The sequence below is a fragment of the Heloderma suspectum genome, chromosome 4 (assembly GCF_057233095.1).
Source record: "Heloderma suspectum isolate Gila_16-S chromosome 4, 16-S_ref, whole genome shotgun sequence".
Taxonomy (NCBI): domain Eukaryota; kingdom Metazoa; phylum Chordata; class Lepidosauria; order Squamata; family Helodermatidae; genus Heloderma; species Heloderma suspectum.
The window spans coordinates 297,825,360-297,848,939 of NC_139461.1; the positions used below are offsets into that span (position 1 = coordinate 297,825,360).

At 46.0% G+C, this 23,580-nt stretch overlaps 1 protein-coding gene and 1 non-coding gene across 2 annotated transcripts in view; one reads left to right on the plus strand and one right to left on the minus strand.

The window, feature by feature from the left end:
* The window catches only part of PHACTR3 (phosphatase and actin regulator 3), a 371,137-nt gene that overhangs the window by 342,613 nt on the left and 4,944 nt on the right, over positions 1 to 23,580 (plus strand). Inside the window, exons 9-10 of the mRNA XM_084854302.1 lie at positions 10,917 to 10,972; positions 21,908 to 21,969. Of these exons, the coding sequence (XP_084710428.1) occupies positions 10,917 to 10,972; positions 21,908 to 21,969 (118 nt within the window). The remainder of the gene's footprint in view (positions 1 to 10,916; positions 10,973 to 21,907; positions 21,970 to 23,580) is intronic.
* TRNAA-UGC (transfer RNA alanine (anticodon UGC)) lies at positions 8,431 to 8,498 on the minus strand. Its single transcript has one exon. It is a non-coding gene; the product is annotated as a tRNA-Ala (tRNA).

The following is a 23,580-nucleotide window of genomic DNA, read 5'->3' on the forward strand; positions in this document are numbered from 1 at the left end:
TCCACAACATTCAAAATATCCTCTCTACTTCCTGATTCTGCCACAATCTTTAAGACTTCAAATAAATCTCTTTCCTCAGGATTTACAACCTTTTCAGCTGTTCTTGCTTCCTCTAACAAACCTGAATATGGTGGAGGGCTTTTCAACACAGAGGGAGCGAGACGCGGAAATGTAACAGATGAGCTCTCCAGAGGGGGAGGCCTCCCTCCCCCAGCAACCTCCCCTCCCAACTTAACGGGCCGAATAGGATGGGAAAAACTCAGCACACCTTGGGCAGGGTCTCCTTCCGTATGACTTGAATCAGGGAGAACAGGAACCTTGGATTTCACCTCGGAGCAAACCATCATGGCTTTACAATATCGACCTTTACCTTTTCTTATCCAGTCAGGATTTTTCAATATCCACATTTGCCAAGCATCAATATAAGGCAGCTGATCCCCATGGTTATCAACAATCACTTTATTATATACCTTGGACACAACATTTTTCTCCCAGCTTCCCCCAGTTGGCCAGCCAACACCAAATGTTACCCATTCCCCATTACAAAACTTTATGAGCTCATCTTTTGTCATCTTGACACCATAATCTAACTTAAACAACTTGAAATTCTTAAGCATGCATCCCAGTGGGTCTTGGCTAAGTTCTCCTACGGAAAGTTTCAATCCCATCCTGCTGGCCGTTTTTTTTTTTTTTTCTGGTCCAACTGCTGCTACTTGAGCAAGGCTCAGTTAGACGAGAATGGGAGATTTACACTCCCCAGATGGCCCAGACAGTGCGATCCGACTTACCTCGTAGCTCAGCCTCCAAACGACCCCAGAGTCAGACAGCATTTCGTCCTGTCCTCCAAAGACCGCCACTCGCCTCGTCTCTTCAGGAGTCCTTTGCTAGCCGGGTTGCCAGGCAACAGCCACCTCAAACCTCATGGTGAACCAAAGAAGGTCCAGGGCGCCCTCCGCTTGGGTTGATCCAGCATTTGCCCAGCTCCCAGGTCACACAGGGCGTCCTGCTGCGGTCGCCAAATTTGTTACAAAAATTGTGTTCTTTTCCCTGGTAGACTTTCCAATTAGTTTACCAAGAATGAGAGGAGGCAGAGATCTGGTCCAACATGATTTTATTCTGCAGAATAAGGCAACCCTTGGGGCTAACACTCCAACAAAGGTCACAATCAAGTGATGTGATCCAAAAGTTTATATAGGCAAGACCTTTGGGGGCTGTCTTACGCCTGCGCTGTACTAATCTCTTTGTCTAGCTGAGAGGGAAACAAAAAACAGACAGCACCTTTTACATATTTAGTCATGCGCAGAGAAGTAGCCTTGTACCCTAGTAAACACATTCTTGGCATTCCTGAGTCTCTGATAAGGCGCTGTGTCTTTGTCTAGCATGGCAGTCTATTCACACTGAGGTAGAATAGACATAGTTTAGCTTATAAAATCATAGGATAACAGACATACGACAACTGAAATTTCTGTAACAGCTGGATGGATGGCACTTTGAACAAGAGCATGTAACACTAAAATATTTTGTTGTAAGCCCCACTTGCCCTTTGCTCAATATTACAGGGAAAGAAGAGGGAGTTGAAATGAAGTTATTTATTTATTATTATATTTATATCCCATATTTTTTCCTCTGTCAAGGAACCTGAGGTAGCATACATGGTTCTCCTCCTGTCCATTTTATCCTCACAACAACCCTGTGAGGTAGGTTAGGCTGAGAGTCAGTGATCGGGCCAAAGTCACTCAGTGAGCTTCATGGCCGAGTGGGGACTAGATCTTCCGACTCACCCACCCACCCATCCACCCATCCATTATATTTCTATACTGCTCCATATCCAAAGCTCTCTGGGCAGTTCACAATAATTAAAAAAACATTAAAATACATTATTTAAAACATAAAACCGGTTCAACACTCTAACCACTGCACCACACTGGCTCTCAGGTTGCTGCCTACAGTAGTGCCTTGCCTAGTTCCACCCTAAGAAAGAGCGAACACGCTTGTGCATTTATTGGTGCCACCCACTGTGCAATTGTACATCTGCGATGTCCCCCCCGCCCACTTAAAAAAAAAAAGCATCTGCAGCCTTGCTCTTTTTAAACACAGAAGGAAGAATCCTTTTCAATGGCATGGCTACACCACTTCTCTACCTGACATATCCTGGAGGTATTATTTTTTTCTGATTGTAATCCTTTCTGCTTGGGGAGCATATTGATCTCAAAGGACAGGTGTACTAAGCTCAGGGACAATGGGAATCTTTCCTCCCTTTTTCTTTTTGTGTGTGTGCGCGCTCTCTCTCTCTCTCCCTCCTCTTTCTCTGTTTTTGATGTCTTAAGAAAAAAGGAATCAGAAGTGAGTACAGCATGTTCTATACTGAATGCTAAGTAGTTCAGGGACAGTCCCTTACTGAGCCTGGAGAGTAATTGTCACAGAACAGCGGAAAATTAACAGCTTTAGCAGTATATATGTGTACAGTGGCCAAGGTGTGCTATCATCATCATCATTCAACCAACAAAATAAAGGTGTTTTCTTCTCTCCATGCCACAAGGAGTAATTTATACCAGAGATATCTTGAGCAGTGACTGAGGGCCAAGCTGGACCCAACATTATATGGGTCTTTGCATTGCATGGCAGGCTTGTAAAGATGTAAATAGCATTGGCTTGTGTGTGGAGAGTTGGTAATTATCAGAATCACAGTAGGCATGAAGGGAGCGATGTTATTTTTATTTATTTCATTTCTATATAGGGTCGTCAGAGAATTCCGCGACGGATCTCGGTGAGGCCGAATGCCAGTGCATTTGGCCCCCCGAAATCCGTCGTGGAATGAAGCCCCCACCCCCCCACCCCACAAAAGGCACGCAGGATGAAGTCCCCGCCGCCCCCACCCCACGAAAAGCGCGCAAAACGGAGCACTTACCTGCTCCCGTCTGCACTGTTTTGCGAATGGCGGCCGTCCTGCGGCTGCCATTCGCTTCCTCCTCTTCAGCCGTGATAGACTACGTAAATACTTACATAGCCTATCACGGCTAATGCTACCGCCATTTGTGTACGCTAGTCCCCCCCCCCAATGATAGGCTACGTAAGTATTTACATAGCCTATCATGGCAAGGGGAAAAAAACCCCAGTGTACGCAAATAGCGGTGGCTACCGCCATTTGCGTACGCTGGGGTTTTCCCCCTGCCGTGATAGGCTACGTAAATATTTACGTAGCCTATCATGGCTCAATACAGGGACGCAAATGGCAGTGGCTACGACAGCCACCATTTGCGTCCCTGCAGGGGCAGGGCTGCCCAGTGGCCGGATGTCCGGCTGCGGCCAGCTGGAGCCGGCCAGCAGCTCCGCAGCTTGGCCACGGAACAGAGCCAGCTGGGCAGGATTCCAGGGGAAGGGATGGAGCACCTCCCCCCCTTGAGAATTTTGGGGGGAGGGACAGAGCTCTTCCCCCCACCTGCGGAACCCGGCGGAGCCAGGCAAGCGGGGTTTCGTACACCCCTATTTCTATACTGCCCAATGGCTGAAGCCCTCTGGACACCTTACACAAATTAAAACCACAAAATGCAACATAAAACAATATAAAATATGAAAGCTTAAAGCTGCAACATAAAAATACGACCAGAATAAAATGTAGCAGCAATGCAGAAATTTGAAATACAGATGTAAAATAACAATGTTAAAAGACTAGAGCTAAATGCTGGGAAAATACAAAGGTCTTCATCTGGCACCTAAAGGAGTTGTTGTTGTTGTTGTTGTTGCTATTATTATTATTATTACATTTTATTTCTATACCGCCCAGTATCCAATGCTCTCTGGGCAGTTCACAAAAATGACAAACCACATAAATGACCTCCCCTGCTGTGCTGCTGAAGAAAATCCCCCTCTGAAGTCACCATTTGCATCTGGAGGAAATCCCACATCAGCCCCAGTGGGCAGTGAGACTCATAGGATCGTAGACCTAGAAAAGATCTTGGTGGTCATCTAGTCCAGCCCTTGTCAAATGCAATGCAGGATGAAACTACAAGTTCCCCTGGAAGAATAGGGCAAGGAGAGGGCAGGGAGAGTTTCAGGAACTTTCTTCCCCATCCCTCTCCCCAGAAACCTTCCCCAGCTGTGCTCAGAGGATCAGGGCACAGGCAATGGGAAAGAACCACTGCCAGTCAGAATATACTGGGCTTGATGGACAAATAATCTGACCTTGTGTGAGACAGCTTCCTACATTCCTATAATGCTTGAGGGCTTAGGTTTGGGAGCTGCATGCCCTGAACCTGAGTATTTTTAACTGTGTTGTGGGCGATGGGGATAGTTCAGGAGAGTGGGTAAGGGGAAAGGTGTACTTTTTCCTTTCCTTCTGCCTGAAGCATCCCTGTATAGTGAAGAGAGGAGTCTCCCATCACACACCTTTAATTCCCCTCTCCAGGATACTTAGCCTCAGCTGTTAGGGGCAGCTAACTCTGTCTTCTTCCCTATCCCTTTTTCTTTTTTTTTCTAAATGGATGCCTCAGCATTTAATACAGGCCACTGGTCCTTATCAGGATTTTGTTTTTTAAGGAAATGCCTTTTCTTTTAATTTACATACATATATACTTCTGTATACCAAGAGAGCACCCTGAATATTTAGAAACCACTCCCTTATTTTTGGGTGTTCCATTTTCACTTCCAAATCGACAGACATTCAACCCTGGCTGGATCTACACTTACCGCCTTTTTTCGCTTCCAATGAGGTTTCACCGCCCGCCTTTCACACTACGCAGTAGCCGCCTCAAATTGGAACCGGAATTTCTCACTTCTATGCTCCCACTTTCAATACCCTAATATCCCTAATGTCCCAGTATTTCCCCTTAATGTGCTCTGATTTTCTGCCTTCGCTACCATATCCAGTCATAGTCCCCTCCCCCGCCTGTCCATATACAGCAGTGTTTGTATTTTCCTCCTGTCCAATCACAGCTCTCAACGGCCCCATGTTTTCTTCCGGCTACTGATCACATTGCTTCCTCAGCAGCCCCCCGTTTCCTCAGCAACAAGCAAAGGGCTGGATTGCGCGCACTTGTCTGATCTCGGAAGCTAAGCAGGGTTGGCCCCAGTCAGTAGTTGGATGGGAGACCACCTGGGAATCAGGCTTCCTGCACTGAGCAGGTGGTTGTTGTATCCCTTCAAATGAGATTAAGTTTTACCCCCTTCTATCCCCTGCTCTGGATGTTTTTCCTTTTTTTAATTAAGGCGTTATACTCGCAGAATTGGGGCTACTCTGTGATTTTTTTTTTCTAATTGAGGCATGATCTTTGAAGCTTCGAAGTTGTGAAGCTTCGAAGATCATGCCTAAATTAGAAAAAAAAAAAACAAAACATCGTGGACAAGCCCTGATTCTGTGAGGATAACGCCTTAATTTTTTTAAAAAGCATCCAGAGCGGGGGGGGATAGGAAGGGGTAAAACTTAGTCTCATTTGAAGGGATAGAACAACCCACCGCTCAATGCAGGAAGCCTGATTCCCAGGCAGTCGCCCATCCAACTATTAACTGGGGCTGACCCCGCTTAGCATCTGAGATCAGACAAACGCGTGCAGGAAAACAGCACAGCACTCGAGTGTGAACCAAGCTCATGCATTTGATGAAGCACTGCAACAGGGAAAATGGGTGAGTGTGAATAATCACATTTTAATGCGAGAGCGTTTAACCTGACAGGACACCGAATTCATTGCAATGGCGGGTGCAATGTAGATCGGGGCCCCTTCAGTTTGCCATTATAGGCACTGATAGATCTGCCCTCTGTGAATTTCTCTAATCCCCATTTAAAGCCTGGTGAGATGCACTGTATTTCTATTTAAATTCTAGTTGTTATTTCTAGAATTGCAGCTATACATACACATTTGTATAGGCAAATGTCATGCAGCTTGGTGCACCCTTTGGTCCTCTTTTTGGTGAAGCAATTCCCCTTTGACAATGTGTACATGGCCACCCCAGCCTTAAGTTGGGTAGTATGTTCTAACACCATGTTCTGCTGATGCATGTATCAGCCAGGCCTAATCCAGATTCTATTGCCACATCTCGTGCCCAAGCCCAACCTGGGAGCCCAACGCTCTATGGTGCTGACACTGGGTGTCACACGGGTGATTCCTATCCAGCTTGGGAATGCAGGAAATGACCTTATACTGAACTACCCCACTGGTCCGTTTAGCCCAGTATTGTCTAAACTGACTAGCAGCAGTGGCTCTCCTGGGTTTCACACAGGAGTGCTTCTCAGCCCTATATCGAGATACGAAGGACAGAACTGAGGATCTTTTGCATGCAAAGCATGTGCTCTTCCTATGGCCCTTCCCCAAACACCCACAGCAACTAGATGTGACCTCACATTTACTACTGAGTGGCATATCCCACCCTATGATGTGGAAATTGCATGTACAGTTTAGACAATTAAATGCCCTTTTGCATGCATGTTCTTCTATGGCTATTTGAGTAATAGTGTCTTTGGATTTAGCATGCACAGACATGTTTATAAACTTCAGATCCCAGGCTTGGAAGCTTGCTGTGCCAAAGGAGATTTGCTTGCAGGATAAGGGAAAGTGTGTGTTGGGGGAGGGGGGTGGGGTGGGTGAATTATTTTAATTTTCAAGTCAGGGAAAACTGACCAGTGTTGCTTCTTTAACTTTTGGGGGAGTGCTTTTTGAGGGTGCAGAAAAGGACAGAGGATAGATATGCACCTTACAGAAGACAATTCTTTCATTATCAGTTGGACAAATGTTGCATTTATTTTGTGCATGCCAAAAAAAATCAGTGCCAACTGGGTTTCAAAACAAGGAATCGGAGACTTACCACAGCACTCAGAGTACTGCTTTTATCTCTATCGTATTCCTAGAAAGTCATCTAATCCCCCCCCCCCGCCCCGAGTGCAGTTTATATATTCTTTGTAATTTAATCTAAAGCTTCCAGGAGAACCTAAACAGACTTGAAGTGACCACTTAAAATGGGCAAGTGAGGGGAATGTGGACAGAAGGTCCCATGGCCCTTTGATTTGGAGATAAGCTCTCCGTGTAAGTCACTATTTGCTTTGGGAGATTGCGCAAAGCATGTTAATCTCTGCAACAAAGCCATGGGAATTGAATTCAGAAAGATCCTCGAATGGAGCGGGGGACGGATTGCTGGAAACAATATGAATCAAATCCTACTCCCTGAGGATGGAACTACATCAGCCTTCCCCAGTTCCAGGTGTCTTGGTCTGCAACTCTGCCACTGGCCAAGCTGGCTGGGGATCATGGGAGTTTCAGTCTGACACATCTGGAGGCACCAGGTTGGGGAAGGCTGAACTAAAAATACAAGGAAAACACAGGGCTGCCACCCTAAAACTGCCATCATGCACGGAGGTCCTCATGCTTTCCTTCCCGATCATCAGATACAATGGACCCCCTGTCTTGTGCATTTCCCTGCTCCTGGGGAGAAAAGGAGGGAAGACACCCATACAGGAAAAAGAGCATCTGAACCTTCTAGGTCAGCTTTCCCCACCCCAATGCCCTCCACGTGTGTTGCACTACAACTCCCATCATCCCCAGACAGCATGGCTGGCCACCTGACTAGGGAAGGCTGCTCCAGGTGTACCTCTAGTGGATCACTTTGCAGCAGAGTGCCGGAGACTACCGTCTTCTGTTTCCCAGTGTCCCTGATGAAGATCTTAATCCAAACATGTCAGAGCTAAGAAATTATATTTTTTGTGCACCAAGAGGTTTCCTCTCCATTTCTCCGCCCCTGCCAGTGGTAGTTCTTGATAATGAGAAAGGTGGTGGTGTAATGGTTAGAGCGCTGGATTGGGATTTGGGAGATCCAGGTTCTAGACCCCACTCAGGCCATGAAGCTCACTGGGTGACTTTGGGCCAGTCACTGACTTGGAGTCTAACCTACCTCACAGGGTTGTTGTGAGGATAAAATGGAGTGGAGGAGGGTCATGTATGCCACCTTGGGCTCCTTGGAGAAAAGGCAGGATATAAATGAAATAAATGAATGTCAAAGTCCTCTACGCTCCAGTTGTGATGTAGGGTGAATTAACACCTGGCTGTTGTCACAGGAGGTAAAGGATGTGTTTTACCTCTAGCCAGTGAAACCCCAAAAACCCTGCCTTTAGCACTGCCTTGAGGTAACTTAGTAGAGATTAATAGGCATTGCCCAGAGGATAACTGCAAGAGCACTCAGCACAATGCGTGCAGAAAGGGGATAACCCAGGCCAGTGCACATGCGCATCCAGGGTTGACTTGGGTGGGCTAGACATGTAGGCATCATGGCAAGGACACTACAGTAACCCCACTCCACTCAAGAGGAATTTGGGAGTTTGACTGGAGCTACACAGGAACATAGGAAGCTGCCTTCTACTGACTCAGACCATTGGTCCATCTAGCCCAGTACTGTCAACACTGACAGGCAGCAGCTCTCCAGGGTTTCAGGGAGTTTTCCAGCTTTACGTGGAGATGCCAGGGATCGAACCTGGGACTTCTGCATGCAAAGCAGATGCTCTACCACTGAGCTACAGCTTCGCTGTATGCTGTGAGAAAACCTCCCTTTGAGAAGGGGCATGAGTGTGAACTGGAAAGTCCCTGTATGTTGATGGCATGGTATAAATGTCCTAACAGCAACGATAATGTATCATTCACTCCGCTAGGAACAGTATAATATAGTTTCTTCAACTCTGGGTTGTCTAGGTGGCATAGGCAAAGCCACCTACAATCCGTACACACCACCCCCTCATCTGCAACATGGGGTTAATAAGATTGTCTTACTTTACAGCAGGGGAGGGCAATTGAGGAAAGCCCAGGGGCTATCTTAGCCCCCTGCCCCCTCCATGGGCTGCAGTCTGCAGGGCACCCCGAAAAGATGGAAAACTTTCAGCAGCAAACCTCTCCATAATGTGCAAAGGGTTACATTTAGCTTGTTCTCAAGCTAAATTTGACCCTTTTAGCATCCTGTAGTACTAAAATTGCAATTTGGGGGGTTACATTCCCCCCTTTATTTGCCACCACTGATTAATATAAAAATGTCACATTAAGCACTTAACATGCAAGTTTTGATTCTTTAAATATCCACGGGGGGGGGGGGAGCAGGATTGGGCCCCTGGCACATGCCACCATCCTGTGAAAAAACAGCCCCTGATGCTGTTACTCGCCCCAGAAGGGAGGCTTCTGCTGGCAGCAATGGAAGCTTCCCTCCTGGGGGCTGACAATGACTGTTGTGGTGGAGGATTTTCAGCGGCATCATGATGCATGGGTAAACGGTTAAACTCCCCCTCCCCATGCGCCATGGTCCCAGTCCTGCTTCCCCCCAGCTGATACTTAAAGAAGAAAAAACATGTATGCTAAAGGCTTATGCACATTTTAACACTATCTCGGGGCTAAATATGTAGTTTGGCTCTGAGCTAGTGTGTTGGATCCCGACTGGCCGTTCCATGAACGGAAGCGCTCCTGCCGTTCTCAGGGTGGACTGAGGCCCAGAGGGCTGCCTGCTGGAGGAAGGGGTGGGTGAGACCTTTTTTGCTGATACCCCCTTCAGTCCCTCATGTTGCTCTGGAGTGTCCCCTAACCCTCCAGAGCAGATTTTCAGGGGGACAGAGGGCTTCAGGGGGAAGAGGGATTGGCAAATCTTGCTTCCCCTCTGCACACTCCCTCCAGTGTTAGCGGATTTCCACCAGTTGTAAGTCTGGATCCAACCCATTCTGTGCAAATTACTTCAACACTCTGTATAAATCATGACAATGATTACTCTAGTTACTATAATATTATTATTTCTCTTTCTGCTCCCTCTCTCCATCTGCGTTTTGACATTAAGACAGGATAATCTATGGCTTTCATGGGGACATGTCTATAATGCCACTTAATATTTTCCCTTTATTCATCCACATCATCTGTGATACATGTTGCTTGCGAGCTTATCTGACAAGGAAACCCAAAGACAAAAACATCTCTCTCTTTTTGCAAGCCCGTAGTCTTTGAATATCACATGTATTTTGCAAGAGATAGTGGGGGGCAGAGGGAACCTTAGGACGTGGTAAAAATCCGTGCCGTCTCTCTTGGCTTTTTCCTCTTCCTTTTCTGGATCCATTTGTTCATTAATTTATTTAGCAGCTACATCCACAGACAAGCCAGTAAAGTATCTATAAATGCCTGCATGGGGGCGGACAATTACCCGGTGAGATTTTCAAGGCAGATATTAACGAGCAAACCTCTTGGGGGAAGTCTCATTTGGGATGCTGGATCCAATGACTGTGGCTGCGATCATCTGATCTTTCAGAGTCAATCCTAAGGCAGCTCTAGTAAAGGGGGAGGCACTAAGGGGATGCTTCGTGATGCTCTAAGCACTACACACACACACACACACACACACTGATTATATTCAGTGTGCTAGCAGGCTGCGCTGTCACAGTTTCGATCAAGGAACCACCTGCTCACACAAGCCTTTTTCTTTTCTGCTGAGGCTAAATGCTGTCAGGATGTATCACTGGTGATACCAGACAATGGAGACAAAAAGGCAGGGCTTCTGGAGACTCTGAAACAGCAACTGCACAGATTTCTAAGAAGACTTCTTAAAATTCTGAGTATAAGTACCTCCAGTATCTGGCTGTCCTAAGAGTCCCTCCCAGCAGTCCGTGGGTTTTCTTCAGAGAGAGGGAGAAGAAGAATATGTGTTAGTGGGACAGACTATAGAGAAAGAGGCGTCTGCTAGTGAAGAACTTTTTCTCTCCCGGGAAACAGAAGCTGCCCTTTGGGATGGGAACAAGAAGGGTCTCAAAGGGCAGGTCTCATGCCTTTGATTATTGCTCATGATCTGACCTATACGCCAGCTCTTTTGGCCTCAGGACAAAGTGGACTTAGGCAAAAAACCAAAACAATAAACCAAAACCACTGAACTAAAAAAAACAAAACAATGGTACAAAACGTCATCTTGGTTTTCTTCCGCAGGCGACTGAGCCAAAGACCTGCTGTTGAGGAGCTAGAAAGAAGAAATATTTTGAAACGTGAGTATTTGAATGCTTTTTTCTAAATGATAAGTTGTAATTCCTAGTTGTCTTATACATTTATATCAAGTGTTCCTCTCACAATGAAGAATTTATGTTTCCTATTTGGGAAAGTATTGATAAGCAATAAAATTTCCCCTTCTGGCATGATTCAGATTTCTAGGAGGATGCTAGACTCTTAACCAATACGATATTTATTCTTAAAATATCTCTCTCATCACCAGGAATATAGAGGAGGACCACAGTTAAATAATGTATATTTTATGACAATCCAAGAGTTATCAGTAGTAGAAAACACACATACACACACACACATGTGTGTGTATGTGTGTGTGTCATAATGTCCAAACTGTTGTAAATTCTTCATACTGTTTGCTCACACAACAACCCTGTGAGGTATGCCACAGTTATTCCTATTTTACTAGCTGGAAAATGAGGCAGAAAGATAAGTCACTTCCCAAGGGCACCCATTTGGTATGTTGCAAAGGTCTGTGGCTTTGCTTTTGAATTCCAGAACCAATTCCTAGTGTCTTGTTGAAAAATTGTTAGAAAAGAATTTCTCCACTTCTGACTCAGTGTAACAATGACCTAGATTCAGTTGTTGTGTGCTTGTTTTAACAAGGATGATCAAAGTATACTACAACTTACAATTCATCGCTTCTAAAAGTAAAATGTGGCGGCATTCATTCAGGAGAGTGAGTTTCCCGATGCACGAATTGTTTGTAGAACACCCTGTCCTTTCTGTTGCAATGTAAATCATGAATTAAAACCATGGAAGACACACTAATGCATCATAACTGTTTGTGTTCTGTGGCATTACCACCAGATTTCACCTGAAGTGGAATTAGAGGCCAATTCGGAGGGTCCTGTTCAAGCTAAACAAAATCTTGATAATTTAGTGAAGTTTCCCGGGGCCACACCCATCAACAATTCTGGTTGTTTGTACTGTTCAGCTGTACAGTTGCTGAACAGCTTATAAAAATGTCTGTGGAAAGTGTGTATCCAGCAGACAACTTTTTTTTGCATTTAGATTCATCAGCTATCCAAAGGTCAAGGCAGGTGTCACTTGCTTATCTTGCTGATCCCAAGAACAATGAGGACAAGTGCCAAATAGTTTACAGCTGGAAGACAGAGAGAGTTAGGCTGCAATCCTGCGTGGCTCGGGCTCACCCTCCATAGAAGTGATAGGCACCATCCGAGTGGCTTGCCCTCACTTACTTATTAAGAGATGTGTGCAAGAGGCAGAACCACCAAAGACTGTCACATGTTGCAGGCCAAGACCTTGAAGCAGAGTCTTCTTCCCAATGCAATGCTCGTTTTTGAGCATGTGGTTTGCAACCAGCAAGGCAAGGCATGCATCAAGGCCTGCGTCTCCATGGGGATTGCCCTGGCTGGATCAGGGTGACTAGCTTTCACATTTGTTATTCTTGATATAATACAGTGCTCATTATAGAGGTGGAGGGTGTGGTTTGAGCCAAAATAGAAAATATAAGCAGAATGAAAAAAGGAATTGCCTCCACACAGTGGAGGCTGGTGGCTCCAATTTCAGTGGGGCTGTGAATCCATTCTGGGTTTTAGTCAGAATCAGCCAGAACTCTAAAGGAGCTATCCAAGGTGCTGACCCCTATCCCTCAAACCAGCAGAACCTTCCAGAATGTTATTTACAGCTAAAGCAATTATCCACTTGGGGTTCCTCTGGATTTACTCCCCAGGGAAATCTACCTGCTGAATTGCTTTCCCCCTTCCAATCAAAGTTCCCCTGTGCACCAAAGATGGGCCACCAGCCAGAAGGGCATGTGGATACCTTAGGATGCCTGGGTGATGGCAGTAAAGCGTCTCCTAAAAAGATGCCAGACAGCAGGGCTCGGAAATACTTTCTCTCCGAGAGCTCTTTTCAGATAGGACTAGACTAGATGGACTCCTCTTGTGATTTGACAGGTAGCTCTCTTTATATTCTCATTCCGAGGGAGGCATAATAGCTCAGTGGTAGAGCACCCGCTTTGCATGCAGAAGGTACCAGGTTTAATCCCAGTTCAAAGGAGCAGGGGATAGGGAAAATCTCTGCTTGGGACCTTTGAGCGCTGCTGCCAGTCAGAGTAGACAATAGTTGGCTAGATAGACAAATAGTCTGACTTGGTGTAAGACAACGTCTTCTGTGCCTCTGATTCCAAATTCATTATATCCCGCACAGTGGAGGCTGGTGGCTCTGATGCCAGTGGGGCGGTGAATCTGCTCCAGGTTTCAGTCAGAAACAGTCCTCCTCTTAAAGGAGCTATCCAAGATGCTTCCTTGGATAGGTCCTTTAGAGTTCTGAGCCACCAGCCTCCACTGATCCCATGTAAGTAACAACAGAGAGTGTCCCACTGGTTTTTGTTTTGTTTTGTTTTTTTGGTTTTGAGGGAGAGAGAGCTGGATTGGCATGCTTCCTTGTGCAAATAAATCAGCTAAAATTGAGCTTTCACAAGCTTGCAGGATTGGGCCAGAGGGCATAATATGCCTTTGATGCGAATAATACAACAAATGCAAAGAGTGCTAGTACTCGAGGTCGTTTCAAGCATTAGTTAGTTCATATTAAGTCAATTGCAGTTCCTCAGTTTCTCATTTTTCCAGTCTGAAGTTCGGATCATCCTGAACTTTGAGAATTTTTCTAATCTTAAGTTCAGTTTGTCCCAAACATCAAGATGTTTTAAAAGTTCATGTGAAATGAAAAAGTATGCACTTTTGTGCAAATTTCTCCTAATACTTGCATTTTTATCCATGATTTTTGCCTCACACACACATTTTTGTAAGCAATTTTCCTAACAGAATGCCTTTCTGAATGTTATTTTCATGAATATGGATTTTTGTGTGCACTTTCCCCTAATATGAGTTTTTTGCAAGTTTTTGTTTGTTGCAGTGGAGGAGTCCATTGCAAAATTTGGAGAAGTGTGAATTTCAAAGCATAACTGAGTTTCGGTTCATGTATTGGTTCATAAGTGCAAAATTAGGGAAGTCCACATTAAAATGCAAACTGAATAAATTTCTTCCCCATCCTTACTTACTATTTGTATAACTTCTCACAATGGCTTGGAATGCTGTTGCTAGGTGCTAAAGATGGCTCCCATAGCTACTCTATGAAGCCTTGCTTTGCGTCTTTATTTGGGACTGGGTCAGATGTTTTCCATTTCTGCATGGAGAAACCTGAACATCTCCAGGAGCACAGCCACATACAGGAAGTAGAAATGGGCAAACTCATCTTAGCCTGCCTCACATGCTATTTGCCGGACCCCCATTGGACACCTGACCCTGCTTGCTGTATGCAGTGATGGATGGTCCACAGGTGCCCAACAAGTGGTGGGCGGCCTCCCACTCCCTCTCTGAGCCACCATTTTGCATAAAAATGGCAGCTCAGCCTTTTATGTAAAGGCTGATTTTGCACAAATGGAGGCTATAAACAGGCCCATTTATGCAAAATTACAGATGTAAATTGTCTATTTAGACCATTTACGCCTGTAATTTTGGGTAAATTGCCTTTATTATGGCTGCTGTTTGCGCAAAATCAGCCTTTATGTAAAAGGCTGAGCCGCCATTTTTATGTAAAATGGCGGCTTGGAGAGGGACTGGGAGGCCATATGCTTGCCTGACTCGGCGTGGGTCAGGTCGGGTGAGTGCTGGGATCTGCAGACTGGAGTCCAGGAGGCTGAGCCAGCAAGAAATTGCTGAGCCTCAAGCTCCAACCGGACATCCATGACATCCCTAGGAGGAAGCAACATCTGAACCTACCTGGTTCTGATTATAGATACTGTTTCCTGGTGACACTGTCCGTGAATGCAATGGTTACAAAATTAACTGCAGTGCTCATGCAATTCACTGCTGGGAAGTAGTGGATGTTACTGGAGAGTCTCCAGGAAAGGCTTTTCTTCAGCCATATGTACAAATCATCATCATCATCATAAGACAAAAACAAAGAAAAAGAACAAATCTCTTGGAAAGCCACAACATGTGCAAGGGTCTTCATTCCATACAGCAATGCAATAAAATGCCAGTGTAGTGTAATGGTGAGAGTGTTGGACAGGGAGCCAGGAGATCCAGGTTCTAGTCCCCACTTGGTCATGGAAGCTCACTGGGTGACTTTGGGCCAGTCACAGACTCTCAGCCCAACCTACCTAACAGGGTTGTTGTTGTGAGGATAAAATGGAGAGGAGGACAATAACGTAAGCTGCCTTGGGTTCCTTGCAAGAGGAAAAAGGCAGGATATAAATGCAATAAAAAATAAAATAAAATAAAATGAAGTAAAATCTTTTCCCCCTCAAAAGCCCCTGACATAGCGTTGTTACGCTGGGGTGGGCCCAAAGACATTTGGGAAGAAAAATGGTGGCTACTGCAGATCTGCCCATCACACCACAGCAAGTACAGGGTCCTTCACATTTTGTGTGTGTTTAAAAAATGAATCTTGAATCAGCCTCGGTGGGACCTTGGAGCCCATGCTCCCCAACATTTGCCCAACCATACCTGGTGCTGTTAGGATGGGGGGGCGGATTTTGTTTGGCTTCGATTTTAATAGAAACTGACCTAATTCACACTTCCAGAACATGAACCAGAACATGAACTGCCTAGAGAGCTTTGTGAACCACCCAGAGAGCGTCAGCTCTGGGGTGGGATAGAAATATAATGAATGAATGAATGATTCTTCTTCAGATTTTGCACTTCTCTGAATTTTGCAATGCAATTTTCCAAGCAGAAAATATGTGAAAAACATGTGTAGGGAAAATTGTGCACAAAAACGCATACAATGGGGAAAATGTGGACAAAATTGCATATGTTGGGAGAAATGCATACAAAAATGTACGCAATTTTATCCTTATTTCTCCTTGTGTATGCACTTTTGGTTTGAATTTCTCATAATGTAAGAATTTTTGTACACATTTCTCCTGATTTGTATGCATTTCTGTACACACTTTTGCATGCCTGCTTGATTGAGGCTTAGCAGTTGTGGCTGATAAAGTGCAGCGTGGCCCCTCAACTGTCAGATCATCTTCAACAGCGATGTTGCCTTTGAAACCAAAAAGGGGCCCAAAGGTCCATGAGGAGTCCAAGCCAGCTGGTGAAGTTCCTATTCGGGCAGCTTTTCTTCCATCTGAATGTAATGTCACTCAATCCAGGCTTACCCTGGTGATTGTTTCAGTGTCCTGGCTAATTTAGAAACCTTGTCAAGAGAGAGGGTGCAAATTACACTCTTGTGTTTCACACTGTATCGGTGGAGGAGTTGTCTCATTAGGTTTGATGGGCCCAAAGCCAGACACTTAATAATTAATGGTTGTAAAGGCAGTCAAAGCCAGGATGCTATTACAGAGCTCATTCATTTTCCCTGTTATAGGGCAACGTTCTGATGTTATAAATCCCTCCTGTAATGCACGATTCGGTAACATTTCTCCTACAGCAAAGACTAAATATCTGAAGGGCAAGTCACAAGAATAAACAAGGACGTGGTGTTTGCAAGGAGAAAAGCAGTTTGCGGGAGTTACTCTTGATTAGCCCATTCAGTCTCGGGGTGGATTCATACACTATTGATGCAGTGTGCTTGTTGTTTTGCTAGTAATGTATTTCATGTAGTGGGCTGGTGGCTCTGATTTCAGTGGGGATGTGATTCTATTCTGGGTTTCAATCAGAACCAGCCGGAACTCTAATGGAGATATCCCAGATGCTGAACCTATTTGGGGGATAGGGATAGGGATCAGCACCTTGGATAGCTCCTTTAATGTTCTGGCTGGTTCTGACTAATAACCAGAATGATTGCACAGCCACACCGAAATCAGAGCCACCAGCTTCCACTGATTTAATTGCAGTCTGAATTATTTATTTATTTATTTATTTATTTATTTCATTTCTATACCGCCCAATAGCCGAAGCTCTCTGGGCGGTTCACAAAAATTAAAACCAAACAACACACAATAAAACAATTTAAAATATATAGAACATTAAAACCACAATATAACAATACAACCACAATAAAACCTAGCAGCAGTACAGGAATTTAAAATACAGATTTAAAACAGCAAAGATAAAAATTTAGAAAGCTAAAATGCCTGGGAAAATAAAAAGGTCTTCACGTGGCGCCGAAAGGAGTACAATGTAGGCGCCAGGCGAACCTCACTAGGGAGCTCATTCCAGAGCCGGGGTGCCACAACAGAAAAAGCCCTCCTCCTAGTAGCCACCCGCCTCACTTCCTTTGGCAGGGGCTCACGGAGAAGGGCCGCTGATGATGATCTTAAGGTCCAGGCAGGCACATATGGGAGGAGGCGATCCTTCAGGTAACCTGGCCCCAAGCCGTTAAGGGCTTTGAATGTTAACACCAGCACTTTGAATTGGGCCCGGAAATGGACTGGCAGCCAGTGCAGCTGGAAAAGTACTGGCGTAATATGAGCTCGCAGGCCAGTCCCTGTTAACAATCTTGCTGCCCTATTTTGGACCAGCTGAAGTTTCCGGACCGTTTTCAAAGGCAGCCCCACGTATAACGCATTGCAGTAATCCAGACGAGAAGTTATCAGAGCATGGATAACTGTAGCTAGGCTATCTCTGTCCAGATAAGGGCGTAGTTGGTATACCAGCCTAAGCTGATCAAAAGTGCTCCGTGCCACTGAGTTCACCTGTGCCTCAAGTGACAGTTCTGGATCCAAGAGCACCCCCAAACTACGAACCTGATCCTTTAGGGGGAGTGCAACCCCCTCCAGAACAGGTTGAATATCACCTAGCCGGGCAGACGAACCACCCACTAACAGTACCTCCATCTTGTCTGGATTGAGTTTCAGTTTATTAGCCCTCATCCAGTCCATTACCGTGCCCAGGCACTGATTCAGAACAGCCACTGCCTCACCTGGTTTTGATGAGAAAGAGAGGTAGAGCTGGGTGTCATCTGCATATTGATGGCACCTCAGCCCACACCTCCGGATAACCTCCCCTAGTGGTTTCATGTAGATGTTAAACAGCATGGGGGATAAAATAGAGCCCTGTGGAACCCCATGGCACAATTGCCATGGCACAGAGCAATAATCCCCCAGCACCACCTTCTGGAATCAGCCATCCAAGTAGGAGTGGAACCACTGCAGTGCAGTGCCTCCAACTCCTAACCCAGACAACCTATCCAGAAGGATACCATGTTCGATGGTATCGAAAGCCGCTGAGAGGTCCAGGAGAATCAACAGGGTCGCACTCCCCCTGTCCCTCTCCCGGCAGAGGTCATCCCACAGGGCGACCAAGGCAGTTTCCGTTCCAAAACCAGGCCTGAAGCCCGATTGAAATGGATCTAGATAATCAGTTTCATTCAAGAGTGCCTGGAGCTGTCCTGCAACCACCCGCTCAAGCACCTTGCCCAGGAAGGGGATGTTGGCCACTGGCCTATAATTGTTAACATCCTCTGGGTCCAGGTTAGGCTTTTTCAGGAGTGGTCTAATTACTGCCTCTTTTAAAGTGGCAGGTACCACTCCCTCTCTCAAGGAGGAATTTACAACCTCCTGGACCCAGCCGGACATCCCTTCCTTGTTTGATTTAATAAGCCATGAAGGGCAAGGGTCAAGCACACAAGTGGTCGATCAGACTTGGCCAAGCACCTTGTCCGCATCCTCAGGCCTCAGTAACTGAAACTCATCCAATAAAACTGGACCAGACGGTGCTCTGAACGCCTCTACCAATGGAACTGCATTAATGGTGGTGTCCAATTCATGACGAATCTGAGCGACTTTATCCTCAAAGTGCCGTGCAAACTTGTCACAGCGTGCTACCAAGGGTTCCACCGTCTCTCTCCCTGGCCCAGAATGTAACAGGCCGCGAACCACTCGGAAAAGCTCCGCTGGATGACACTGAGAAGATGCAGTGCTGGTGGAAAAGAACTGTCTCTTTGCCACCCTCACCGCCACAGAGTAGGCTCGATAGAGGGCTCTTACCTCTGTTCGGTCAGACTCAGCACGAGTTTTCCTCCACCTGCGTTCTAGCCGTCTCCCCTCTTGCTTCATTGCCCTCAGCTCAGGTGTATACCAAGGAGCTGGCCGGGCTCTGCTCAGAGGGAGAGGGCGCTTGGGCGCGATCGTGTCAACCGCCCGAGTCATCTCTGCATTCCACAGAGCGACCTGGGCTTCAACAGGAGCACCAGCCATACCAGCAGGAAAATCCCCCAGAACCCTCTGGAATCCATCGGAATCCATTAATCTCTGGGGGCGGACCATTTTAATAGGTCCCCCACCCTTGCAGAGGGGAAAGGCCGCCAGGAGTCTAAACCTCAGCAGGAAGTGATCTGACCATGACAAAGGGACAGATGTTAAGTCCTCCACTTTCAGATCACCATCCTCCTGCCCAGTTGAGAAAACCAGATCAAGCATGTGTCCTTTTATATGCGTTGGGCCGATGACATGTTGGGACAGCCCCATGGTTGTCATGGCGGCCATGAAGTCCTGAGCCGCCCCGGATACAGCGGCCTCGGCATGGAAGTTGAGATCCCCCAGGACCATCATCCTGGGGGTCCTCAACACCAAGTCCGAGACTACCTCCGTCAGCTCAGGCAGGGAGTCTGATGGGCAGCAGGGTGGGCGGTACACCAACAGAATCCCTAATCTGTCCCGGGTACCCAACACAAGGTACAAACACTCAAGATCTGCACTCGAATGAGCAGGAAGCCTGGAGAGGGAGATTGAATTCCTATAGACCATGGCAACCCCCCCTCCCCGACCCTCAAGTCGGTGTTGGTGCTGCACCGAGTACCCAGGAGGGCACAACTGGGAGAGAGTGACCCCTCCCAGTTCCCCCACCCAGGTCTCAGTAATACATGCCAGGTCAGCCCCCTCATCCACAATCAAATCACGGATGAGGGAGGTCTTATTTTGGGCCGACCTGGCATTCAGCAGCAGCACCACCAGACCCCAGGGCAGACTGGTAAGGCTGCCAGGAACCATCAGGTTGGGGGAAGAACCAGAAGAGGGGACAGCTGTAAGGTGTCTAGCCCCTTAATGTGGTACGAATAATGTGGTACGAGGAGTGGAGAATCCCCATCGTAGCACCTCCTTGGTTGGGGGATATTGACAATGATGTGGGAACCTGCTAGATCTGCTCAAGCCATTGATTTTGCCACCAAAGCCATATGGGATCTTACCCCGGGGAAGCGCCAGTAATGTATGACCTTATCCTCATCTGAATCAGTACGTCAGTTTGCATTCCTCCTAGGACTTACATTGAGCCAGGGTTTCCTGGAGCTTAGCCCCAGATCTTATTCTCATGTGCTTGAACACTAAAAATTATAAGAAAGTGTGCCTTTAAGCATGTGCAGAGTGTATTTCCCTCAGCACAGCCAAGTAACTGCAGGTAGCCCATGCACATCCAGGATTAGCAAGCAGGAGCATGAGTTCCTAATACATAAGACTTATCCATTCTCACGATACCAAATTAAACACTGATTCCTTCTCTTAAAAGCTTTTAAAGAATAGTGTAGGTTGGAGAGAATTTGGCATTTTCTGATCCTTTATACATAACAACAGATCTGAATAAATGAGGTATTTAATTATATTTGGAATGGGTGTGCTAATGATACCCGGAAGGTATCTTGTTATATTCTGTAAGACTTTTTTCTTGTTGGAATGAACGTGTTTTGTCTCTCTCTCACACACACCCCTGTGGCCATCTCGCAGTAATCTACATCCTTTCTGAAGCTTAGCATTCGTATTCAAGATCCAATCAAAGCTGCTTACTGTCATGGCTGCAAAAATTGCAGACTCTCCTGTTACAATGTGTCTGCTAGCTGCTACTAGCCTTCCATAAATAGCGCCATGTGGCTGCCTTTTTTCAAAGTGTTCAGTAGATGGCAAAAATAGAGAGCGGAATTCTAAAAATACCCTCTGTTGTGTGTGCGTGCACGGTTTTCCTTCCAAGCAACATCTTTAATGCTTGTGAGCCTACTGAAGGATGCAAAATCATACATTCATTTTAATGCAGAAAATGCCCCTCAACAGGATGAGATTACAGTGTTCAAATCAGGATTGTCCCCACACTTTTTCTCCCCTACAACCCTCCCAAAACAAAGATGGTTAACAATCGTCCCTGTAGGTTCCCTGCTCCTTTCAGGTTACAAGTGCACATCTTAATTTAGCAACAGACAGCCCTTGAAATAGGAAAAAAAATCCATTAAGTTGTATCCCTAGGCTAAGGATATATTTCACACAATGTTACAGCAGCCATGTCTATTTTTAGCTGCAGCGTGTAAGAGTTATCACAGCCTGAATACTAATAGTTACAGTGTACCAAAGCAAACAGGCTTAGGTTAGAAGAGAGTATCTCTTTAAGAAAATGTAAAGGAAACCCTCCTTCTTTCCCCTCCCCACCCCCCAACCAGCTCCAACAAATATATTAAGGATCTATAATAAGATTGGCACAACCAGAATATTAGAAGGCAAAGGAATGCATGGGAGTTGATTGCTGGCTATTGTTATAAATTAATCAACAAAATTACGGGAGCCTGGCAGAGAAAGAGTACAAGGAACGTGCGTTCCCTGAAGCAGCTGCTCTACAATGTTCTAGCTCATAAGGGCAGCACGGATGACTCAGACAGAGATGTGGCATTGCAAAGCGATCCTTTAGACTTCTAAAAGTCTATCGATTTTCCCTCTGAAAGCACTCCTCTGTTGTCCTGATCAAGGGACGGGATTGGCTGCTTTGTTTTGGTTGAAGACTGCTATAACTGGCCACCGGCAAGAAGGCTTGACACTGGATTCAGTGTTACCCCTAGTGCTAAGGAGCGTGTGATGCTTTTGGCAGAATACCAGGCAACGTGGATGGTGTAGTGACCTGGCTGTGTGTGGAGAGAGAAAGAGAAAGAGAGAGTGTGTGTGTGTGAGGGAGAGGAACACACACACAAAGGAAGAGCAACCCAGTTGGTCTTGATGAGGAAACTCATCTCTCTCTTCATATTTTCTGCAGAAAGGAATGACCAGACAGAACAGGAAGAAAGAAGAGAGATCAAGCAGAGGCTGACGAGAAAGGTAAGTTCTCTAGTCTACATAATCTGTCTTGATCAAATGTTTAGCACATGATTCATAATAAGATCCTACTGGAGCTGAGCTTGGTTATAGCAAATGGCAGTATTTGCACACTGTGCCATCTGAGCTACTGAAGCCTGGGTAGCACAGTGATGGGGTACCTGTGAGTGGAGTCCCACAATGCTCCCCCGCCCCCCCCCAGCCTCTGAAGCTGGAGTGCAATCCAGCAACAGGTAGTGACCACTAAGTCCCACTCTCTTGTTCTCAGCTGGATTGAATCACCGCTTACTTTTGCTGGATGATACCTCTGTGACTTGAGTGTAGTTTAGCACAGGGTGGGCAAGTATCAGAGGAATTGTATCTGCCCAGCTTGGCTTGATCTACATTTGGTACACATGTTGAACATTTCATGATCCATGTGGATCCTTACTGTGAGGTGATGACAGCTGGTGGGGATCTACCATATACCTGTGATAAACTGACAGCAAGGGTTTAACCATGCATGGGGTACAATCCATCAGATGCTGTTCCTATGTGGTTCCCTCTGTATTAATGGAGGTTCGCACGGGAGCAGCCCTTGGCAAATTATCCTCATGACAAGTGGAGTAATCAAGAAGAGAGACACAAAATCTGTACTCAGCTAATTGGCAATCATTTACTAGACTTCTTGCTACAGCAACAGTTCCTTTCCATTACCTCTTGTGGCAAGACATCCACAGTAAGCTGCCTGCCTGCAGATTCCCATGTGTTGCTGTTTAGTGCAAACCTTTTCCTGTATATAGGGATTAGATGTTAGACCTGATGGACCATCTTGCTCTGCACACACAGCCAAGAACTGTGTATTTGATGCTCATCTACATCCTGGTGCAGAGCATCCTGGTCTCAAGAGAAATTCTTGTGCAGTTCAGAAAGAGTGTGCAGAATTATTCTCTGTAAATACAGATGTCTTGTGCGTTCAACTTTATGCTGAGTCTGGTAAGTGGATATATAAAAAACCCTTTCACACCAGTAACCAGAATTACTGGCATAAGAGCAATTCTCAGAAAGAGTTCCATTCATTCCCTAAAGTAATGCACAAATCCTTTGTAGAAGCTCTAAATATAGCCTGGTATTAAAAATGAATTGTACAAGTTCCTTGAAGCTTCTCTCTGAATGTATCTCCAAGATTCATTCATAAGTCATGCAGACCAGAAATTAATCTTACCCCCATTTCACACTACAGTCTGTAAACGATGCTCAATATGAGTATTCAGACTCTTCCCCCCTGCCAATGAGTTCAATGAATGCATGAGGGGGGAGGGGGTTTCACCTGCTGGCCATTCCCTGCAGCAGCCACATGTTTGGTGGTAGTATGAAGGAGGCCTATGCGCAAAGGGTTCCTCCATGTGAGCAGGAATCCTGGCCAATCAGGGTTCCTGCTCACATGGAGGAAACCGATTCATGTGCATGTAGCACTCCTTCACACTATATTGTCACAGAGTGTGTGGCTGCCCATAGGGGGCACGGCCAGCAATGTGTTGGTGTCGGGCTGTGTGTCTAGCAGGTGCAATCCCACCCCATCCTTTACGTGTTCACTGAATGTGTGTATGGGGGATATCCGAAGAGCCCTATAAT